The 21,410-nt window shown below is 44.6% G+C and overlaps 1 protein-coding gene across 1 annotated transcript; it reads left to right on the forward strand.

Annotated features, from left to right (window-relative positions):
* The first annotated feature begins 514 nt into the window (after window positions 1-514).
* On the forward strand, window positions 515-20,306 carry SCTR (secretin receptor). The gene is given in 15 exon segments (XM_054277967.1): window positions 515-580; window positions 582-638; window positions 641-739; window positions 4,229-4,355; window positions 8,519-8,629; window positions 12,515-12,618; window positions 12,914-13,011; window positions 13,991-14,123; window positions 14,949-15,102; window positions 15,192-15,252; window positions 15,790-15,859; window positions 18,574-18,665; window positions 18,759-18,897; window positions 19,075-19,116; window positions 20,130-20,306. Coding segments are annotated over 15 exon segments (1,530 nt in total).
* The last annotated feature ends 1,104 nt before the right edge of the window (window positions 20,307-21,410 follow it).

A 21,410-nucleotide genomic window follows, 5' to 3' on the forward strand; every position in this document is an offset into this window, starting at 1 on the left:
GGAAGAGCAGATTCCCTGTTTATCCCAGACAAGAAGTTGTCTTTGGCTCTGGCAGATGTGTTCAACTGGGCTTGGTGGGACATGCAGGCAGCTGGCTCACCTGCAGCAGGCTCTGCCGGCTTCCTGCTTTCTGCCTCTCAGGGACGTGTGCTCCCCGTGGGAAGCATGTGCAGAGCTATCGGGAGCAGAAAGCAGTGCAGGCAGCCTGAAGCACATTCCTCCAACTCGGTTTCTCAGCAGAGCACTTATTCCAGGGCTGTACTTCCCCTTGTCTGTTTGCCCCTGCCGTTGTGGGGCTGACATCCTACAGGGGAGTCCTGCTTGGTCCCTTATCGTGGGAGCATGAGGAACGATCATTGCCCAGCGACACCCATCGATAACAGTGAATAATAGCCAGGAAGGGAGGCAGACAGCAGTAGGAACATGTGCTCAAGAGAAGTGCTGCAATTCTTGGGACGCTTCTGCAAAGGAGGAGGAGAGTTGCAGAGGAGGAGGGGGGGTCCTGTCACTGCTGATGCTCTCTAGAGCTCAGCAGCTGGAGAGAAACATTGGCTAAGGATGGTCAAAACTGGGAAGGGAAAAAGGCAAGGAGGGAAAAGGATGAAGTGAAAAGAGCTAGGAGCCACACTGGAGAGCATACAAACAGCCTGCTGACCTCTGATGCATGAGGCATGAAGAAAAGAGGCTGTAATTGACTATGTGGACCATCTGGGTGATCTTCTGGATTTCAACTGTCCCGGTAGGTGCTCATATCTATTTATTCCCATTTGCATGGAATCACATGTTAGCTGAGTAATGTTGAGCACCTCTATTCCATGAAGTTGTGGTGTCTCTGTTCAAAAAGATCTGTGTAGAATCTGGGATTTTTAAATTTTCTTCTTGCTTCTGCTGCTTCCTGCACTAACTGACAGTGGCCAGATGACTAGATGCTGGATGCCTCAGTTTCCACACCTTTATAAAGACAGAAGTGTTACTAGCACACTTTGACAAACACAGCAGGTACTGTGTTGAAGGAGATAAGATTTAACTCCATTCAGAGAAGCTTTACTGATTTACACCAGCAATCAACTCCTTAAGGGGCACTGCCCACATCTAGCAGTGCCTCCCTGGACTCAGATTGAAGGAATGTGAAGCAATGTTTAAAACACAAAGTTTGTCTTCTTTTTTTTAGCTTTATCACTTTACTGAGATTTATGTGGCAGATTGTCACTGCTGAACTCCAGGCGCTTGGAGCAGACAGAAAGGAGAGTGGAACCTGGGCTGTGATCTCCAGGTGCTGCTCAGGTTATTCAGATTTTGAATGCATATAAAACAAGGGGTGAAATATGTCTAGCTTGGGTGTGAGAAGTTAGGACAGGATCAAATCACAGTTTCATTGCAACAAATAGAAAAATCAATTTATTTGTCCCAGCAGGGAATTTGGCTCCAACTGTGAGAAAACCTGAGCTCTGCCTAGACATTTTAATTGCAGGGTGGATGCAATCTTCAAACCTTTTGCCTTTTGATGATTTTCTGCAATAAAAATTGTGACTGTGATTGTTTTCTTGTAATTTTGGTTTCTTGTTCTTAGTACTACCTAAAGGACTTTGTAAATAGATGTCATTGCTCGGAGTGTCCCCAAGAGCACCTATTTCCATTGGTTCTTCTAGTGATTGAAAATACCTGTTTGGTTTTGCCAGGCATCTTTTGCTACTTAAATCCTCTTATTATACTAAATCCACTTATTTTAAAATGAAATGGCTGTGAATTCTGGATAACGTTTAGATTCACTCCTTTCACACTTTAAAAACTGTGTTAGCCGTTGCTGTCAATGTTGCAGAATTTTGCCTGTTCTAGAGATCTATTAATCACAGTTATCTCTATTTGGAATGGGATTGGTATCTTGTCTTTTAACAAAATATGAAGAGGGTTTTCTCTCTGTCCTGGTTTCAGTTGGGATAGAGTTAATTTAGTAGCTGGTGAAGTGTCAAGGAGATCACAACTGTTTCAGGGAACTGTTTAGGAAGAGACATAGAAACAGCACGTAGAGGAGCCCCTTTTCCTCCTCGCTCTCCAGCAGCGGGGGCAGGCTGTTTGCTCCCACTTGTGGAGGGTAAACACGAGTGAGACTGAGCACAGCTGCTGGCAGAGTGGGGTTATCCGGCCGCGCCATGGGAAGCGGCGTTCGCATCGCTCCGCAAACATCCGAGCGCGCACACCGCCTGCTGCCTCGGATGCCTGCGTTGGCACAGACTGGCTCAGGGACAGGCCTGGTGGAAAACAAGGTCTCTAAACCCACACCTGGAAGCTCTCTGCTTTCCCTGGGTAAAAATCCTGTTAGTTGCACTTCTATTCCCAGGAAGGGGTGTCCAGCTGATTAAAGAATGGGGTGGACATCACTTTGTGGGGTAAAACAGTAATTGTAAGGCACTACCTATGCTGTAGTCCTGCTTGAACAACACATTTAGTGTAAGAAAGTAATGCTGTATTGTATCATCAGAGTGTTCTTCACAACTGTGTGTGCTAAAAGTGTGTGGCCTCACTCAAGTCATAAAGAAATAACACAGAATTTAAATTTTTGTAAAACAAAAACTTTCTTAGGACCCATATTTCTTAAAGGAAAGCAGTGCCCACACAATGTAAAGGCTTTTTTAAGATGGAGTGTTCCCCTGTTTCTGAGATCATTGTTAATATGATTCCTAGCATTTAGTTTTACATATGTTCAGTATCATCTTAACAACCCAGACTGGTTGTGTTGGCCACTTCAAATGCTCAGCATTCAAATCCTGGCATCAGAAAAGAGTTTGTTTCATATAAAGTCTTTGCATGTGTGATTCCAGAAAATTTATTACATTGTACAAAACCAGGTGATTTCTAGTTCGTTTATTTCATGACACACAAAGACAAGGAAGGAGGATACTGAAGTTAAACACAAGTTTATACACCAGACCAATTAGGTGAGGTATGATAACACTGCTGAAAATATCAAACTTAGTTCAGAAATACAATACTCAAAAAATTTCCAGCCAATATAGTGGGAATATTGTCTCTAATGTCTGGTAGCTAAAATTTAATTGTACAAAAGTAATAGTTCTCATTACAAGGTTTTCAGGGATTGTTCTTTCTCTGAAATCTAATCTGAAAGTGATCAGCAATACTACAAGATTTATTAGATTGAGCAGTAAAGTGATGCTGCAGGGTTGACTTTCTTGAACAAAGAACATAAACAAAGTCTATCTGATAATTTTCAGCTAATAGAGCCTGATTACTGGCTTCTAATCTCTTCATGATGCATGTACATACATATGCATTTATGTATATGTACATAAAAGTTCCATAGTGAGAATTTCTAGGTATTTTGGGTTTATCCATTAGAGAGAATTTATCTAATTCATGGTAATGGGCATCCACTTACATTCATGTTTCTTGTGTCAAAAAGAATAGACACTGGTAAAAATAACTTTTACCCTGAAAAGGGTAAAAATACTTTTTTTCTGAACAACATAACTGTTAAGACGTTGTCCTGCAAATAATTTTGTAATGATTTTCAATATTTGTCATTTTAATGGTCTGTAGCTGTTTGTTTTTTTCACTGATTTTGGTCCAGCTGCATAAAACATAAACACACATAAATTGCTATAATCAGATTAAGTGAATATTAACATTCCCACATGGTTTTATGAGAAAGGAGGCTGGGAAGATATGAAAATGACCTTAGGACAAATTGCCATCTAGGTTCTCACGAAAATCTGGGTGAGATTCTGCTTTCAGGTGGGCTCCTGCAGCTACCAGATGGTAGCAGGGAAACAGGCTGGGGTGGTCTGCCACCAGTGGGCATATTTGGATCACTTGTGCCCAGGAAAATGACCTGCCAGGTGTATGGTTTAACACAGCCATGGGTGAGTGATTAATTCTCTGTTACTCTAGGAGACTCCAGCAGTGTCCTGGATGTTTCTGCAGTCTTTTGGAAGAGCATCCTGTTCATGTACTTAATTTAGCAGAATAACACATTTTTCTCAATGTCAGTAATGTCAGCAAAAGGGAGAAGACATAAACTCAGTCTGTGTTCGCCTGCTGCTACTACCTAAATGCAGACTTAACTGGGAAAATTGTCTGTATTTCAAGGAAATATTGCTCACAATCAAGTGATAAATTTGCATGGGGAATATGAGCATAAAAAGGATAGATTCTGTTGAGATTTTATAAGTTTTAAGAGGAAAAGTGATTCCACTGCTTTTAAAATTTGTAGATCAAAGCTATTCCACCTGTCTGTGACCTTCTGAGCGTCCTGAAAAGGGAGGAAGAAAAGTGTGTGGAGACTCTTTCTCTGGAGGCAAGGAACAGAACGACTGAGAATGATCTGCTCCTAAGCTCAGGTAAAGGCTGAACAAATGCACATGATAAAACCTGCTATCACATGAACTGGGTGCCTCAAACTCAGATACCCTGGCAACCCTTCCCATAGGTAATACATCTCTCCTTTAAGAGCAGAAAAACAGGTAAGATCTGTTAAAAGGCTTTGAGAGTGGGATTTTGACCTTACTGTGACAGGAACAATTGTGGGAACTTTCTAACCCAGTTGCTTGACTGCAATCCTCACAACTAGGGAACACACCAGCAACAAAATCTTGCAAATTGCAATTGTGTCTTCTTGGAAAAGGATAATTTAAAAAGTCACCCTGGCAACTGCAAATTTACTTAACTATGTTTACCTTAAAAATCAATGATGACCAGCAGCCAACATTTCAATCACATGGCTTGAAGGTCCTCATTGCTTCCTCCTTGTTCCAAGTTACTGTCACCTAACAGAGTTCTTGAATTTCAGCGAGGATTTATCATCGTACAAAGGAGCTTTTTGGCCTGGGAAAGTTGCGGTACTGAGTCCTCATCATGTAGACAGCTTTGCTTTCACAGCTGAGCAACTGGGGTCATGTGCAAGGGATTATTAAGCCTTGCCTGTGAACTGCGTGTTATTTCCCCCAGGCAGCTGCTGGGTCAGCATTTCAGAGAGAACACTGGGTGTAGACAACACATGTGACTATTTTTAGTGTTGAGCAGCCATCACCACTGAGGATGGGGGTGTGTCACTCACAGAATCCCACACACTGAACTGATTCTGGGTGACTTGTGCACTGTAACATGGGCAAGGTTCTTACCAGCGTGAGAAGGGAAGGAGCTCCCATAGATGTGCTGTGCGCAGGCTGTCCTGCCCACAGATAGGCTACCATGTGGAGCTAGAGTTAGTAAAGGTGTTTTCTTAGCTTCAAAGCCTTCCTCTCTAACAGAGAATGTTGGAGACACAGAACAGTCTCACTATGACCTGGCCCAAGGACAGAACTCAGAGGGAAGGTCTATTGCCTGGTTTCTTAGAATGTCTTGCATTTTTCTCTGTTACTGTTTTATGCCTGTACCTTGCAGACTGATGGGTGTGAGCACAGCTTCAGGGCAGTAGAGCCATGTGGCAGTGACAGGATACCTTATGGCAGACTTCCAGGTACTCCACAAGGCAGATCTGCCTCATTGCATGTAAGAAGTTTGATGATATTAATAACTCAGTATAGTTTGTTTCCTTCAGTGAAGAGCAGGTTGGTTTGTCAGCCTATTTATTTTTCTGCTTTGATCCTGTGATATGGCTCTAATGTTCAGCTCTGTGTTTCCTTGGCACCAGAGCTCCACAGCAGATGCAGACAAGTAAAACTCCACAGGACCGTGCCAGTGTGGACCTGCACTAGCATTAGCAGGCAGTACCATTTTACAGATGGTCTTGTTTTATCTCAGTCAAATAGTAGCTTCTCAGCAGAGACTTAATCCAACTTTAAACTGGATCCACACCTTAAAATTCACCCAAGGCCTTTCATTATTGGAATTTTTAAATGAGGTAATTCTACCTAAAATTCTATCAAACTCTAAGAGAGCTTTGTTACCTTGGTGAATTAGGGAGTAATGCTTCTATTCTGGGAAAAAACACACCTGAAAATACTTCCAGCCTTTAAGGAATTTGCAGGCCTGAAGTCCATGTGGAAAAAACCCCATACAAGGATTTCAGTTTGAAGAAGAGAGGAACAAAGCTGAGGAATTCAGTGCATACCCTTGGTGGGTCATGCAGAGAGGAATAAAGGTGGCTTTGCAGGGTGTGGGGCACCTTCCATACCTTGTCCTTCCTGCAGCTGCCCCAGAAGCTTTGACTGGCACAGGCAGGAAAATGGACAAAGCAGGGGACAAGCTCCCACCATGCCATCTCTGCTGCAGTGCTCACATCTCTGTGAAGATGGCACAAACATAGGAATTCATTGCTGGGGAATCAGGCACCAAGTGCCTGAGAATGGGTGTTTCTTATCCTCCAGCAGTAAAAGGGAAAAGGGACTCTGCCCTTATGATAACATTAGCTTGGGAAATGGAGCAGTGTAATATTAACATAACCCAAGTCACAGTTATGCTCCTTTTAGTGCATGAGTGAGGACAAGGAAGTTCTCTTGGGAGCAAGGAGCAGGGTAGGGAAGCTGCTGGCACCCCTGATCATGGTGACACTGTGTATTGCTGCTGGGAGAATGCTCTGAGTGCTGCTTGAGGCACATCCCAAAGAGCACAGGGCTCTGTGAGGGAGATGTTGCTGTGCTTTGTCTCCACCCTGAGGCTCTTTATCTAGCCGAGGGTGGGAGACTCCAGCGTTTAGCTATGAGGAGTGGCAAGAAGCCTGCCTGCAGAAGAAATAGCTTGGCTGGTTTTTGTTTTCTCTTCCTGAATGGAAACCACCCAGCACCATAATTTTTCCAGGTTTTTCTGTAAATTTGGTCTGATTTTGGGGTTTTGTGCCTGTAGTGTTGGCATGAAGGTTCGATAAACCAAACAATGCAGCACGTTAAGTCGTATATATCACCCAAGGTGAAGCTTTGCTTGCCTTTAAGCTTTTGCTTTGAAGTAAATCCTTTCCAAGACTTATAAACATTGGCAAAGGGAGGACACCAGGGCTGAGGAGCTGCCCTGGCTGTGAACAGCTCTGTATTTTCAGGCACTAGGGCTGTCGCACAGAAGGAAATCAATACATTTCTAGAAATATAAATATTTTTGTCAGGCTAATGGAGGCTGGCCTTATAAAGCGTGAAGTGTTTGAGGAGAGTGCTTGGTCAGCACTTCCTCCCCTTGGCTTCCAGGGAGCATGCAGGGCAGACGGCACATGCCCGGATACAGCAGGCACAGCACAGTCCTGGCATGCCCCAGTGGCCTTTTCCCCCCTTTGTTGCAGAAACCTCAAAGAAGGCTGTGATAAAACCATTGACAGGGAGTGCAGGCAAAAGGGAATGAATCTGGGTGAGTTCAGCCTGTACCTGGAGACGAGCAAAATAAGAAATTGTAGGATTGCAGTTTCCCTTTGTTACAAAGAGATCAAATGTAGATCTTCTGCACTAACACTCTGCACCTCAGGCCAAAATTAATCCATGCCAGCATCCAGCACCTAAGCAAGATGTCTAAGTAGAGATCACCATCATACTCTGCTCCATTGGCCCCCAGATGAGCTCCCTGATGCATCTCTACCAGCCCTGCCAGAAGGCAATGCAGTCAAGCTGAGGGTGCAGCTGGAAAAGTCTCCCTCTCTCCCTGACTGTGAGAGGGGACCATGACAAGCCTATCCTTAAAATAAGCACCTAACTGAAATGGGGTGAGTCTGGGCAGCCAAGCTCAGTGAGTGGTCTGATGGCATTGTTCACTTCACTGCAGCCTGAGCACAGTGAAAGAGAGGAGTGTTTATGGTGATGAAAGGAAGAAAATGATGCTGTTCCTCTCTATCCTTTCCCCAGTATGATGAGATTAGCTGAGCTGGTTAGAGCATAGTCCTAAAACGTCTGCATGGGTGTGATCCCCAAATGGGCCATTCACTTAAGAGTTGTACTCTCTTTGTGGGTCCCTTGCAACTCAGAATAGTCTGTGATTTAAGTGATCTGTGGTTTAAGTATCAACCTGGAGCTTTTTAGTCACAGAATCACTGGCTGGAAGGCACCAGTGGATCATCTGGCCAAACCTCCCTGCTCAAGCAGGGTCATCTAGTTGCATTTTTTCATATTTAAAAAAAATATTATGTAAGCAAAACATTAGAATGACTCAAAGTGAAAGCTTTAGAAAGAGTGAAAATAAGTTTAAAAATTCCCATCTGATTTCTTTCATCTTTCCAGGGCCATTCAGTAGTTACCGGCAAACAGTTAGGTAGCAAAAGGCCTGATGTGAAGTTCAGAATTGCTCTAATTACACTTTGTGTGTCTAGTAGAGACCAGTGGGATCAATGACAAGACTGGGACAAGTCTGGGAACTTGCTGGGGCTGGTTTGAAGCAATCAGGACCTGCTCTGTCCTATCCAGGTCTCGGCAGGACTTGCTCTGTCTCATCCAGCTTTCTTTTCAGAGCACTGAGCATCTTTGTTCCTGCAGCTGCCTTGGTCCGTGGGAGATGCTTGGAGATGTGTCCCAGTGTCTCATTGCTGGAAGAAGTTTCATGGTGTTGTGTCCCTGGGAGATGCTCTATGGTATTCCCTTGTTGTCCCCCACAGGCAGATGTGCTGGAATGTGGGACAACATGAGCTGCTGGCCTTCATCCTCTGTGGGACAGACTGTCAATGCTCACTGCCCTGAATTCTTTCAGATGCTGACTGGGAAAAAAGGTAATGCTAAAATGATGCTTTTCTCACCCAGATGTCTTTTACTAAACACTTATTTATTAAACACTTTATTTTTTATTTCTTTACAAAGATGCCACGCTCAGGTCTGAACTTGAAATGAATATTTTTCTCTCCTTCTTTTAAAGAACAATAGTTACTTAGCAGGTTTGTTTCCCCCTCTAAGGTGGACATGAAAAAGCCTGAATTAAAGTAACAAGATCTTTTAAGTGTTTGTGTTTTCTAGCCAGATGGAAAAAAAGTGCAGGAATTAAATGATATCCTGAAAATCAGGTTTTCAGCATGGTTTCTCAAGGAAAAGGGTTTTCTCCACTCAGGCTCTGTGTTTATTTCTGTCCTTCCCTTTTAATAACTCCTAGAGCCAGTGGCTGGTCCCAGAGGAGCTTGATGGGGACAAAACTTCACACAGCATTAGGTTCACATGAGTTTTGGCAAAACATCCAGCTAGGCAGGCAGAAAAGATCCCTTTTTTTTGCTTTCATTAAGAGGAAATCTGCTCTGGGGATTTCTCTCTTGCCTGTGACAGGACCCATACAAGTCACATAATCTCGTGGAAATTCAGGTTTCATGGCTCACCAAACAATTCACTCAAACAGAAGTGAGCTCAAGCAATGTTTTTTTTGTCCTTTTTTTCTGGTATATCTAAGCTAGAAATGAAGTGAAATTTACTCCCAACAGACTGCAGTAATCATGAGCTATTAAGTAATCCTGCTTTCTGTTCATTTCTGCTTTTCAGTAATGCCTCAGAAATGTGTTTATGTTTCTCTTTCGGGAGTTAATGATTCAAATGGGAAGAAGGTTTTGCATTCTTCAGTTATAGGGCACAGATTAATGATGTCCAGTACTCACAGAAAAGCAGACAGATTCATTTTATGGAGGGAGGAACAGGAGACAAAGTATTAGATTGTCTAATAAAGATTATATAACTCAAAGGAGAAGCACTTAGTGCTCTTTAAATGAAATCAGACATGAGCCACTCAGATTAAAATAAAAACCCTCCTACTTTTTGTACACACGAACATTATCTGCCCTTTGAGCCCTTTAAGCTGGTTTAAAGCCAAAGGATAAACTGCACAAAGGCTTAGATCGCTGAGGAAACCATCCGTCTGGCATCCCCTTCAGCACAGTGATCCCGGCCCTGAAATGCAGGAACTGAAATCCCCGCTGGTCCAGCCACTAGAGGGAACTGCTCCCTGCCTCTGGCTGCTCACCGGGGAAGAGAGCAGGAATTTGTACATCCAAAGGTCATAATTACATCTCAGATGTTCGCTCCCTTATCTTGGAGATAGTCAGCTTAAACTTTAGTTGCCCTCTTTATCAAGAAGCTGAGAAACAGTAATCAGAGTGACAGTGTTCAAAACAGAGACCCAAGACCTGGTCCATCATCATTAGCATCTTATTTCAGTCTCTGCATCTGGCATTTTGGGTCAAAGTCAGCAATAGTTTAACCTCATTCTCATGGCCATCTTCTTCTTTGGTTTTATCTTCTTAGGTTTTATACTGTGGTGGACTTGTGACTCCAGAGTTTATTTACTGCTACAGTCATTGCCCTGTTTGGAACAATTTTGAAAAAGAAAAACAAAGATCTGCTTGCTTCAAAAGAAAAGCAAAGGTTTTCTCTCCTCACCACTCACAAAGCAGATGGGCAGCCACAAATGCCAAAGGCCCATATGTTAAGCCATGTGGATGGCTCTGAGCTCTGCCCAAACCCTGGTCTCTGTGCTCACTTCTAGACTTGGATTTGCAGCCCAGAGTGTCTGGTCCCTTTCTACATAGCAGACCAAGAAACAAAATTGTCTGGAATCGAGTAACAGAACTGAGCATGGTGTCTTAGGCAAGGAATGAAGGAAGGTGCGACAATTGTGAGGATTCAGAGGCAAAGGCCACATCAGATAGCCCCAGTTCCACAGCCATCCCTTTAGCCAGAGTTCCTTCTTGCCTAGGCAATTCCAAAGTACCAGCAAACACCAAGCCAAATCCTTAGACAGACTGCAGACACCCAGTCTGCTCTGAGTGGGGCACGCTGCAGTTTCCCCAGTGTGTGTGTATAATAACCTATAACTCAGGAGCATTGTAAAAATTTTCCTTGTGCCCATCCATATGATGTGCCTGGCACAATCTCTTGTGCAATAGCATGTGCACACCCACACAGAACTTCACCTGCTCTTGTCTGATCTGCTCTGACAGCCTCGAGCACCAAACAGTCACAGGCATGTTTACAAGCACAGTGCTTTGCTCCAAGTTAAGTAAGTGTGTCTTAATAGCTGATGCTGGAGTAGAGAATCTCCCACCACACCACCCCCTTGCTGGGTGCCAAGACAGGCTGGGGAGAACCTTTTGGGAGAGCTGCTTCTTTTCCTGTTGTTGCTGCAGTGCAGCAAAACATAGAAAACCTGGCTTATAAAGCAAGCCTGGCCCTTTCAAAGATGCAGAGTTGGAACAAGATGTTCAAAACAGCATCAGAATAATAGTCTGATAAGGACACACCCAGAGCTCTTTCCACTCAGGGTTCTAAGCCTGTTTGCTGTGCCTTGCAGGTTTACAGAGGTGAGTTCAAATCAAGTGCAGACATGCTGCCAGGTCACCAGCATTAGCCCAGAGGGAGCAGGAGCCCTGACTCTGTCCTGACAATTCCAGCAGGACTCCAAAGAGGATAAACCATTGCCAGACACTGCTGGATACACATCTCCCTCAGTTTCCTCAGCACTGCAGGGGTGTTTTGCTAGAGCCAGGCACCCTAAAGTCCTCATGGCTAAATGTGTGGGAAAAAAATGGACTTTTATGGTGCCCTCTGGCAAGGCTTGTACTAAGAAGGACTGCTGGCTTCACGTCCCCTTTAAATACCTGCTAGCATTGCCATCACTCCAACAAAGCCAAGATTTCCTTCCATGTTTCTGAAGTATGATTCTTACCAGGCAGATCAATGTGATTAGGACAGTGGGAAGTTGTTTTACTTTGTGAAAGTTTCTCTTCAGCACATAACAAACATGCCTGCTAGGGCCGCTTTCTTCCAGTGACATTGTAAGTGGTGTTGGGCAGGACTTCCCACTTCCACTTTAGAGCCAAACATTAATGTGGATAAGTTCAAAACTATCCTGTTCAGCCATGTGCAGCTTGCTGGGCATTCATCTCACTCAGCATTAGGAGTCTAAAAGTCAGACATCCCAGCAGAAAAGGGTCAGACAAACTGCCCTTTGTGGATACCAGTATGAAAAATGAGTTGAATTCTGCAAATGTCTATTTTTCTCTGAACACAGCCCCAAGGGACGCAGTTGGACTTGAGTACTCAGCTTTCCAGAAGTTGAGCTTAAGAGGGGAATTTCTTCCTAACCTTTAATTTGCAAGTAAGCAAGGAAATCAACTGTGTAAAATAATGCCCAGTATTGGGAAAAGACTTTTAGTATTCATTTAAATCTTACTGAAAATCTGTGACCATCTACAGTTTTGTGTTCTATTTGGAGCATGACAAACCACAGTAAGGAGGTGGGAGCATCCAGCAGAGTATCAGGTTTGCATGGAGCTTGACTCTGTGGCTGAACAAGTCATGTGTTTGCTGATCTTGGAATAGTGGCCAAGAAACACCAGATGTACTGAGCAGTATTATTTATGTTGCAATTAATAAAAACACATCCATCACAGTCATCCCTGAGTGGGCAAACAATATTGTGACCCACACAAGCACACTGGGCAAGTATCAACAGAATCAGCTCAGCTGCATTTTGCCTCCAGCTATGCAGAGAGCACTGCCTGGGGCAACACACTCTCCTGGCCCTTGGAGCAACCCTACAAGGTGACTGAACCCTGAGGACAGCAAAGATAAAACTGGAAATGGTCATAACCCATTCTGTGTTTTTTATTGTTACCCCACAGGTTTTGTGTACCGAAACTGCACAAGTGAGGGCTGGTCAGAGCCATACCCCAGACCTGACATTGCTTGTGGCTACAATGTCAACGACACCACCAACGAGGCCAGAGTGAGTCTGAGAGCCCATGAGCACAGATATGCTGCTCTGGGGCCCTGGGGAGAAACACTTTTAGGAGAGACTGATTGATGTTGTCATTTAACCCAGGTGGGACTATTGCTTATTGGTGATTTTCAGCATGAATACTTCCTGCAAATGATTGGAAGTGGTTGCTCAGAGTGAAGTTTCAGTAGCTGATTTTACAAGAAAATGTATTCATTAAATAGGAGGAGGGATCCTTCATTTGGTATGGGCTGATCTCTAGCAGGCAGGCAAGGTAAAGCTGTGATTACATGTTCCCCTGCAGCGTTCCTATTTCATGACCCTGAAGACCATGTACACCATCGGATACTGCACCTCCCTTGTGACATTGATGATAGCCTTGGGGGTCCTGGCCTCCTTTAGGTGAGGAGAACCATCTCTGGTTTGTGTTTGGTTGGGGCTTCTGATCATCACAGCTGACAAAATCCTTCTATTGACTTTCTGGACAAGCTAAAAATTGAAGTATGTCTGAAAACCTTCACAGAAATCAGTGACAAAATTTATCTCTGAACCTGGTCTCCCAGAAAATGTCAGGGCTGCTTATTACATCGTGCTCTCCTTTTCTTTCCAATCATAGCTGGATGCATGTTGCAAATGGCATTTGCACCGACTCTCTCATGAGGTCTTCCCATGATTTCAGTGTCCTTTGGGCAGAGTTTCTTTCTCCCTGCTGCTCTTTTCCCCACTTGAGGCTGTGGCTAAAACTTTGTTCTAAGTGCCACTGCACGGACTTGTGGTAAAGTGTTTCAGGTTTCTATTAGCAATCTGACATGCAGCTTATCTTCACTCATCCCTGTAACCTGGAATTTGTACTGTGCTGCTTATTCAGTGAAATAATTTCCCTTACAGTAAATGTCAGGGCGGCACCTCTGGGCAAAGGAAACCAAACTACTTTGCAGATTTATATTCAGGCTGCACAGCCTCTGGACACAGACTATGTGAAGATTTAACAGAGAAAACACTGCAGGCACAAGTGCACTGTGCTGGCAGAATAAATAAATTCATCCAGGTGTGAATAAACACCTTGGGTTCATGTTGCTACAGAAAGGAGGGAGGGAGGGATGCTAGAACAAGCATATTGGCATGAAATCCCAATTTTCCTGGCAACATTCAGCTTGTTTTAGTACCTGAGTGGAGCAGATATGACTGTAGCTTTTTAAGGTCTTCTCTAGGATATCCCTCTTGGGAAATGCATTAGTCTTCCTTTCGCAGACAGAACAACACTGTTCTTCATTTGTCAGTTTATCACTGCTAAGGATTGAAACCTGTTGTTTACAGCCACAGGTTCCTTACATTGGTGAGGAATGTCACTTCACTGGATCTCTCTCTCTTGTTTTTGCAGAAGGCTTCGCTGCACAAGGAACTACATCCACATGCATCTCTTCACCTCGTTCATTCTGAGAGCCTCATCCAACTTCATCAAGGATGCAGTCTTGTTTTCCTCTGAGGACACAAATTACTGTGGGGCATACACGGTAACCCTCTGCTCACCAGCTTGCCCCACCCTTCAATTTCCCAGCAGGATCCTAGCAGGGTTTTGTGTACAGGGAAGGAAATCTCCATCCCAGCTTTATGTTCATCATGAGGGGTTATGGGGGAAGAGAGGTGTGCTCTGCCCCTTCTCTGAGAACACATTAAATATTGCTGACTTACACTGCAGTGTGAGGCCTGATAGTAAGATATGGCTTGCACTCAGACAGTCTGTGACTGCCCAAATTTTGAAATGTTTTTGCCTTTTTCTTTTTATTGGCAGCAAACTATTTCGAAAATTTGGGAGTGAGGAGGGGTGAGCAACACTGAAGATGATGGTCAGTGGTTTAAACTAAAAGATAAGAATTAGGGAGAGGAACAAAAATAGGCTTGTTTTGTTTTGTTTTATCCCACTGTTTTTTTTGGATATTTGTTGCAGAAAAATTACATTTTGAGAACATTTTAATTTGTCTTTATCAACTGCTTTTCTTAGGGGTAAAAAAAGGATTGACAATACATTCATACCCTTCTCTGAGGTGATGTTTGTGTTGCTGGTACTAGGAAGATAGTAATAGTGAAATTCCCCTGAGACAGTAACCTGAATCCAAATGTCCATGACACATTCAGTTCTTCTAGTGAGGCAGTTGATTAATGCATTTAGGAGTGCCAGCTCTGCTTTCTTGTCATGTGAACCCCTGTCTCAAGGACACCCATTTAGTCCCCTAATTGCTATAAAATCTCTATTTGCCAAGATTAATTTACAGCTCTCTGTCTCTGCTAGAAGGTAGGAACAAACCCAGGCAGGAGCTAATTATGCTCTCTTTCCTCAGGCTGGCTGCAAGCTCACCATGGTCTTCTTTCAGTATTGCATCATGTCTAACTACAGCTGGCTCCTGGTGGAAGGACTGTACCTCCACACTCTCCTGGTGATCTCCTTCTTCTCGGAAAGGAAGTTCCTCTTGTGGTTCATCGCCCTTGGATGGGGTACTGGTTCTCCCTCAGTGAGGACAACTGGGTTTTTTTCTGCCTTTGGCATGGACTTGTGAAGCAGTAACTGCTTTTTGCAATTGCAGGTGCCCCAGCGGTGTTTGTGGCTGCATGGGCGGCTGCTCGGCAGCTCCATGAAAATATTGGGTAAGTGGTGTGGAGTGGGGGAAGCTGGCATGCCAGGGGAACATGCAGGCCCTGTGCAGGCTGTTCCATGGGGTCCTGCTCATTTCTGATTGCTGGGAGCAAGTAAATCAATCAACACCCTGCTGTGGTGGGAGCCTGCATCCTAGTGTGGGTGTGAGTAGAGAGGTACAGCTGAGCAACACGAGGAAAACCTTCCAATTCCATTTGAGCATTTTCAAGGCTAGGAGGTAGCCTTCAGGTATGAATTCAGACCACATGCTTTCAGAATCTGTATTTAACTTTCTGAACAGTTAAACTTTGTTTCTTTCTGTTCTCCCTTTCAAAATTTTGAACAGTGTTTGTGCTTTAAGGGAAGGACTTGTTTCTGTCCCGTACATGTGGGCAGTTTTCTGTCAGACATGTTGTACCACTCAGTGAGAACAAGAAATTAGTTTTGTAGAAAAGAGAATAGGGGCCTATCTAAGGTGCAAAACAGACTAAACCTGTTTGAAAGGATACCAATATATTGATAACTGACTACACCTTCTATTTTTACAGGTGTTGGGACATTAACACTGATGCCAATACCTGGTGGATCATTAGAGGCCCCATAGTTGTGTCTATATTTGTAAGTCTTTTCTGAGACAAGCAGATTCAAACTGTGTTTTCAAATACTGTGAAGTCACAGCTCATCTACTCAACATGCTTTAGAAGTGTGTTAATGAACTGATCTTAGGCATGTGTCTGAACTGGTGTGACCCATGAGTTACTGCTTAAGCAACTTCTGCTCAGCAGGACTTAGTCAGTAACTAATGCCCCAAAGCTAAATTCACAAAAAAAGCTAGAGTGTCCTCCCAAGAAGCAAGTGCCTGAAGAAGATCAGGTTTCCACATCCTGTTGATTTCACATGAACTTGGCTGTTTTGTGGAAGCTTGTTTTGGACTGTTTCAAGGAAAGCTCCGGAGGAGAAATGAGTGGCTGTACATTTCAGTACAATTACTTTTGTGTCTTCTGGTCAATGCCTCTCTCAGCAAAGCCAAAACCAACTTGCTTTACATGACCATTGGCTTTTGTTTTCAGGAATGAAAACAGTTCACAGGCTGCACGCATCACGTATTAGTGGACAGCACTGAGGCACTGCTCAGTGAATTAAGGCACAGGCATTGGAACTCAGAGTGAGCCTGCCCAGTGCAAGGCAGCAGTGATGACAAGAGCAGTTTGGCGTGTATAATACTCAGCACCTGTGTTTTGAGGATTTGCTGGTACTCTCCTTCAGAGCCTTAGGTACCAGGGGGCTGGAGCTGCTGCTTGGGATAGTTCTGCCCGATGAAGATGCTCTGGGTCAGACCATGCTGCAATGGCCTGTCTGAAACCCTACCCCAGAAATTGGGTTTTCTCAAGTAACCTACTGACACCCAAGCAAAACCCCAAGGGCTGGTTGAGGTTTTCATGTTTCCAGTAAGAAGCATTTTGTTTGCAAAACACAAACTGCAACACTTGCACACTTCTCAGAAACCCAGGCAGCAGAGATGGTGGGTTAAAGTTCTGCTCCTATTGACCAGTGAGCAGCCCTGCATCCCCACAAGACAAGCAGCAGACCGCACAAGTGATTTGGGGTCATGGCATTTATTTTTCTTTATGAAACAACCCCCATGCTAGGAGCCACTGAGTTATGTATAAAAGCCAAGGAGACCCAGGCAAGACAAAAAGCACAATCTTAGTTTATCTTTTGGCAGCCCCCACCCGCTATCGCCTCCCAAGTGTCCTCAGGATGCTGATCCTGCCTTGTTTAGCTACCGAGGGCAGAAGCTGCCTGCATGACTCTGCAGGTTTTCCTCAAAGGAGGCTTTACTCAAGCCCATAACCAAACAAACAGCCAGATCTCAAAAACCCAGATCTAATCTCTGTATTCCTCACAGCCTTCAGCAGTTGAAAGGGCAGAAAACCAGCACCGATAAACACCTTTGTGCTCCCAGGCTCTCGCTCATTCCTGCGCTGCCCGCGGGCAATTCCTCCCGGCAGGAATCCCAACGCTCCCCCTTCCCCTGTGGTTTTATCAGTGAACAGCCCTGCTCAACCAACAGCTCTTCCCTGGCCTAATGCATTAAAAATCCCAGCATACCCTGACCTGAACCTCCTTTGCTCCCCACCACCGCTGAAGTATTTCCTTCCTTCATGCTCCCCACCTCTAGCTCCCCCCAGCTCTGCTTTCCTCCTCCCTCCCCAGCTTCCCCAAACTTCCATCCCTCTCCAGACTCCCTCAGCGGCCACAGCTGCTCCCTTTCCATCCGGTAACTTTAAAGAGCTCAGGGACTTTCTGTATCTGTCCCATCTCCAGCAGACCCGGTTTTTTAGGGAGACCCACGCCCCCGAGCGCTTCTGCCATGCCCCCAGCACGCTGCACCCACCATGAGGAGGATGCACCTCTGCAATGATGTCCCCCGGCCCAGGGAAGGGTTAAGGGCCAGCCACAGAGCAGGGTGCTCCAGAAGGGCTACAGCTCTACAGGGTGCTGCAGAAGGGCTACAGCTCTACAGGGTGCTGCAGAAGGGCTACAGCTCTGCAGGCTGTGCAAGCCAAGGGCAGATCAGATCAACCCCAGGTCCCTCCCTATGGGACAGACAGACAGACAGACACGCTCAGGCGGCTCTACCTCCCCTGCAACTCCCACTCTTTGCCTGAGGGTCCAACGAGCAGCAACAGCTATTGCCTCATCTGCACCCAAACTGAGCAGATCAGCATTTTTATCTGATATCCACCCTTCGAGAGGGGGAAAATGCAAAAGGAAGAGCTCCAGTGTCGACTCTCTCCTCTCCCCACTTTGAACTACTCTGTCTCGTGATCCCAAACCACAGGGAGTGTTTTTAGCAGGGAACAAAGAGCACTCGTAGTCCCAGTTAGCAAGTGATAGTGACAGCTCCAGTGCTGCCCCTTTGCTGGCATCCAAGTGGGGCCAGACTGTGCAGAGGCTGTCAGAACACCACAGCCAGAGGGGACCAAACCCATGCTCCTGGTTTCACTGCCCTTTGGTGATTTGCCTGGATAACAAGCCCTGACCATCTCCATAACTAAAGCTGCAGCAAACCAGCAGGGAAAGCAGCCAGCATCCAAGCCCAGGGTGGCCAAGCAGGCTGGAGAAGCAGGAACAGAGGCTGGGATGGGAAAATGGACTGAGGCAGGCCAGACCCAACCCCTCTATTCTTTCTGCTCGATCTAAGCTCCCCAAAGTGGCTCTGCTGATACCTGCCAGTTTAAGTGGATAATGGGTTTGTTGTTTGATGGGTTGCTTTTGTATTCTTACTTTGGTTTTGGGTTTTTTTGGTTTTTTTTCCTTTTTTTCAGATTAATTTCATCATCTTTGTCAACATTTTAAGAATCCTGATGAGGAAGCTCAGCTCCCCTGAAAAACGGAGCAGTGATTTCAACCAATACAAGTATGTGCCTTACATCCCTTATAAGACATTCAAGGCCACCTGAGCATTTCTTGCTCCTTCTACACCAGCTTTTCCCTCTGTTTTCATTCTCAGGAGACTTGCAAAGTCAACACTCCTCCTCATCCCCCTCTTTGGGGTTCACTATATCATCTTTGCTTTTTTCCCTGAGGATGCAAGCAGCGGCACAATGGAAATTCAGCTGTTTTTTGAATTGGCTCTTGGATCATTCCAGGTAATATTTGACAAGTTATTATTTCTTTAAAATAAGAAAAAGAGGTAGAACATATAACTGTGCAGCAGACTTGGGTTTCCAATGGCAAAGCCAAGCTGTCTGATTTCCCTTGAGATGCCTCATCCCCATTCAAAAGCTGAAACTGCAATCTGTGACCACGGTTCTTTTATCTTTTAGGGCTTTGTTGTGGCTGTACTTTATTGTTTTCTTAATGGTGAGGTGAGTTTCATGTGTATAACATTCTTTTTTATTGCTGAAGCACGCCTCGTTAATCAATGGGATACATCCCCCAATGAATTACACGTTTTGTCTGAGGGTTTTCTTCCCAGCTACCTAACATCACTCTTGAAATTCCTCCTAGACCAGGCAAGCCTCGGTAATTGTATGCCAGATGCAAACTTCACCCCTCAACTACTGCAACCCTTTCATAAATCAGATAACATTATTAGTGTCTGGGAACTGAGGGTGGGAGCCCCATCCCTCACACAGTCACACTGACAGCCTATGGTTCTGACGTATGACACCATTATCTGCCACCCCATCCATGGCTGCTTTATTTACTCAGTCCTTAGGAGGGAATTTATCAAAAGCTATGCCCAGCCCAAGTTTATTAGGATTTTTATAAGGTAAAGCTTTTGGTAGAGGGATTGTTTCCATTGCAGTTGCATGACAACTCCCAGGCTTCTGGGCTAGAACTTGCACTCTGAAATGCTGCTGCTGGTAGAGGTGGGGGGAAACATACAAACATACAAACCTGGAAGATGTAGAGCTAATTGGAAGGGAAAAAAAAAAAAGCAAGCCAGTGCCTAAGAAAAAGTCACTTTGAAATAAAGGAGGGTTTTGAAATACTCTGACTGATCTGTCAACAGGGTTCAGAAAAAAGTGGTTTTGAAAAGAAATCTACGTGATTTTTTTTTTACTTTAGAGTGCCAAAATGTCCTGATTTTATATCTAAAATTAAAATTCTGGAAAAATCTAAACCAAACCCTTCCTAAGGCCAGCTAGATTCTGTGAACAGTTTCACCTGCAATTAAATAGAAAGTTGTATGGCTGCAACAACAGTATCACTAGAAGTTGAAGAAACAGCCCTACCTTAACCCTGGGGTTTAAATAACTAAGCCCAAACCTTGCCAAAGGTAACCCACTCTCATTTTCCTGTTACGCTGCTCTCTGCACTGCAGGGCTCCAACATAAACTAGCTGAGCTAAGTATTTTGTGGCCTTCCTACCTAGGTTCAGCTGGAAGTTCAGAGGAAGTGGAGGCAGTGGCATTTAAGCAAGCACTGGCGACAGCACCTCAGCACCTCGGCGAGTAACGGAGGCAGCGGCTTGACCCAGGAGATGCAGATGGTGAGGTCCAGCCCCGCAGAGCACAGGAGAGGAACCCTCCAAAGGTCAAGTGTGCTGTAACTCTGTGCACCTGAGGGTGCCCCCACGCTCAGATACACATGGGCTGAGCTGGGAGCCCTGTGTCCATGTCCAAAGCGGGACTTGGCTGTGGATCAGCGGTTCTTGGAGCACATCTCTCTGTGTATATCCTGTGCAGCACCGTGGTTATTCTGCAAAGCAAAATGGGCCAGAATATTATGCTCTTCCTTGAGTTTCTGCCCACAGTAATTTGTGTTTCTTTCCACACCTGCTGCTAGTTCTACCTTAAATGTGACCTTCCATTTTTCCATGTGGCTCTCCAGCATGTTCCAGGCTAAGTCAGGCTGGTGTTTTTTTGATGTTCTTTATTTTTATTGCTGCAGAAGCTGGGAGGACATTGAGTTTTATATGATGAAGGTTACATGCCAGCTTCCATGGGTTTGAAATGCACAATTAATTAATCCCTAGCATTTATCAAGGTTCAAAGCCTCTCTGTTGTGGTGATGGATGAATGGATGATGGACACTGAGAACACAAGGCACAGCTGAGCTCCAGTTTCCTCTCTGACTGCATATCCATTGCTCCAGTGACAGTGGTAGGCTCAAACAGGTTTGTGCCTTTACCTCTTTTAGCAGTGGAGACCTTGGGAACAACAGTGGTCCAGTTTGGATATTTGTATTTTGAAATGGTAACAAAGCTATTACAACACATTCCAAGGGTGACCAAAAAACTTCAGTAAAATAGCTCATCCCTACTCTTTCTGTACCTCTGAGACTTGACCAGCTTGTATAGGAAGGGAAGAAATGAAAACTCTTGAGACATCTAAAGGTCAATTGAACTGGACAGTAGAAACTATCTGGTGAAAAAACATACCATAGTGGCTACCAAAAATCTCTTTAGAGTCTACAGTCCCTCTGTGCACTGAAATCTGCAAGGCTGTGCACTGTAATAAGCTGTCAAAAAGTATCTAAGCTATCACAGCTTTATGCTCTTAAGGACATAATTAAGCAGATTTCCTTGTTTTGAGTGGGAAAGGGATAAAATAATTCATCTGACAAATGAAATCAAATCTCCTACTTGATTCTGTATCCACATTTCCCTAGCTGGGGTGATTTTTGGCTGGGTTTCTTCAAGGGCAAAGATGCT

This window comes from Melozone crissalis, unplaced genomic scaffold (genome assembly GCF_028551555.1).
Source record: "Melozone crissalis strain CALT ecotype California unplaced genomic scaffold, PUWL_Pcris_2 ptg000023l_1, whole genome shotgun sequence".
NCBI classification, from domain to species: Eukaryota; Metazoa; Chordata; class Aves; order Passeriformes; family Passerellidae; genus Melozone; species Melozone crissalis.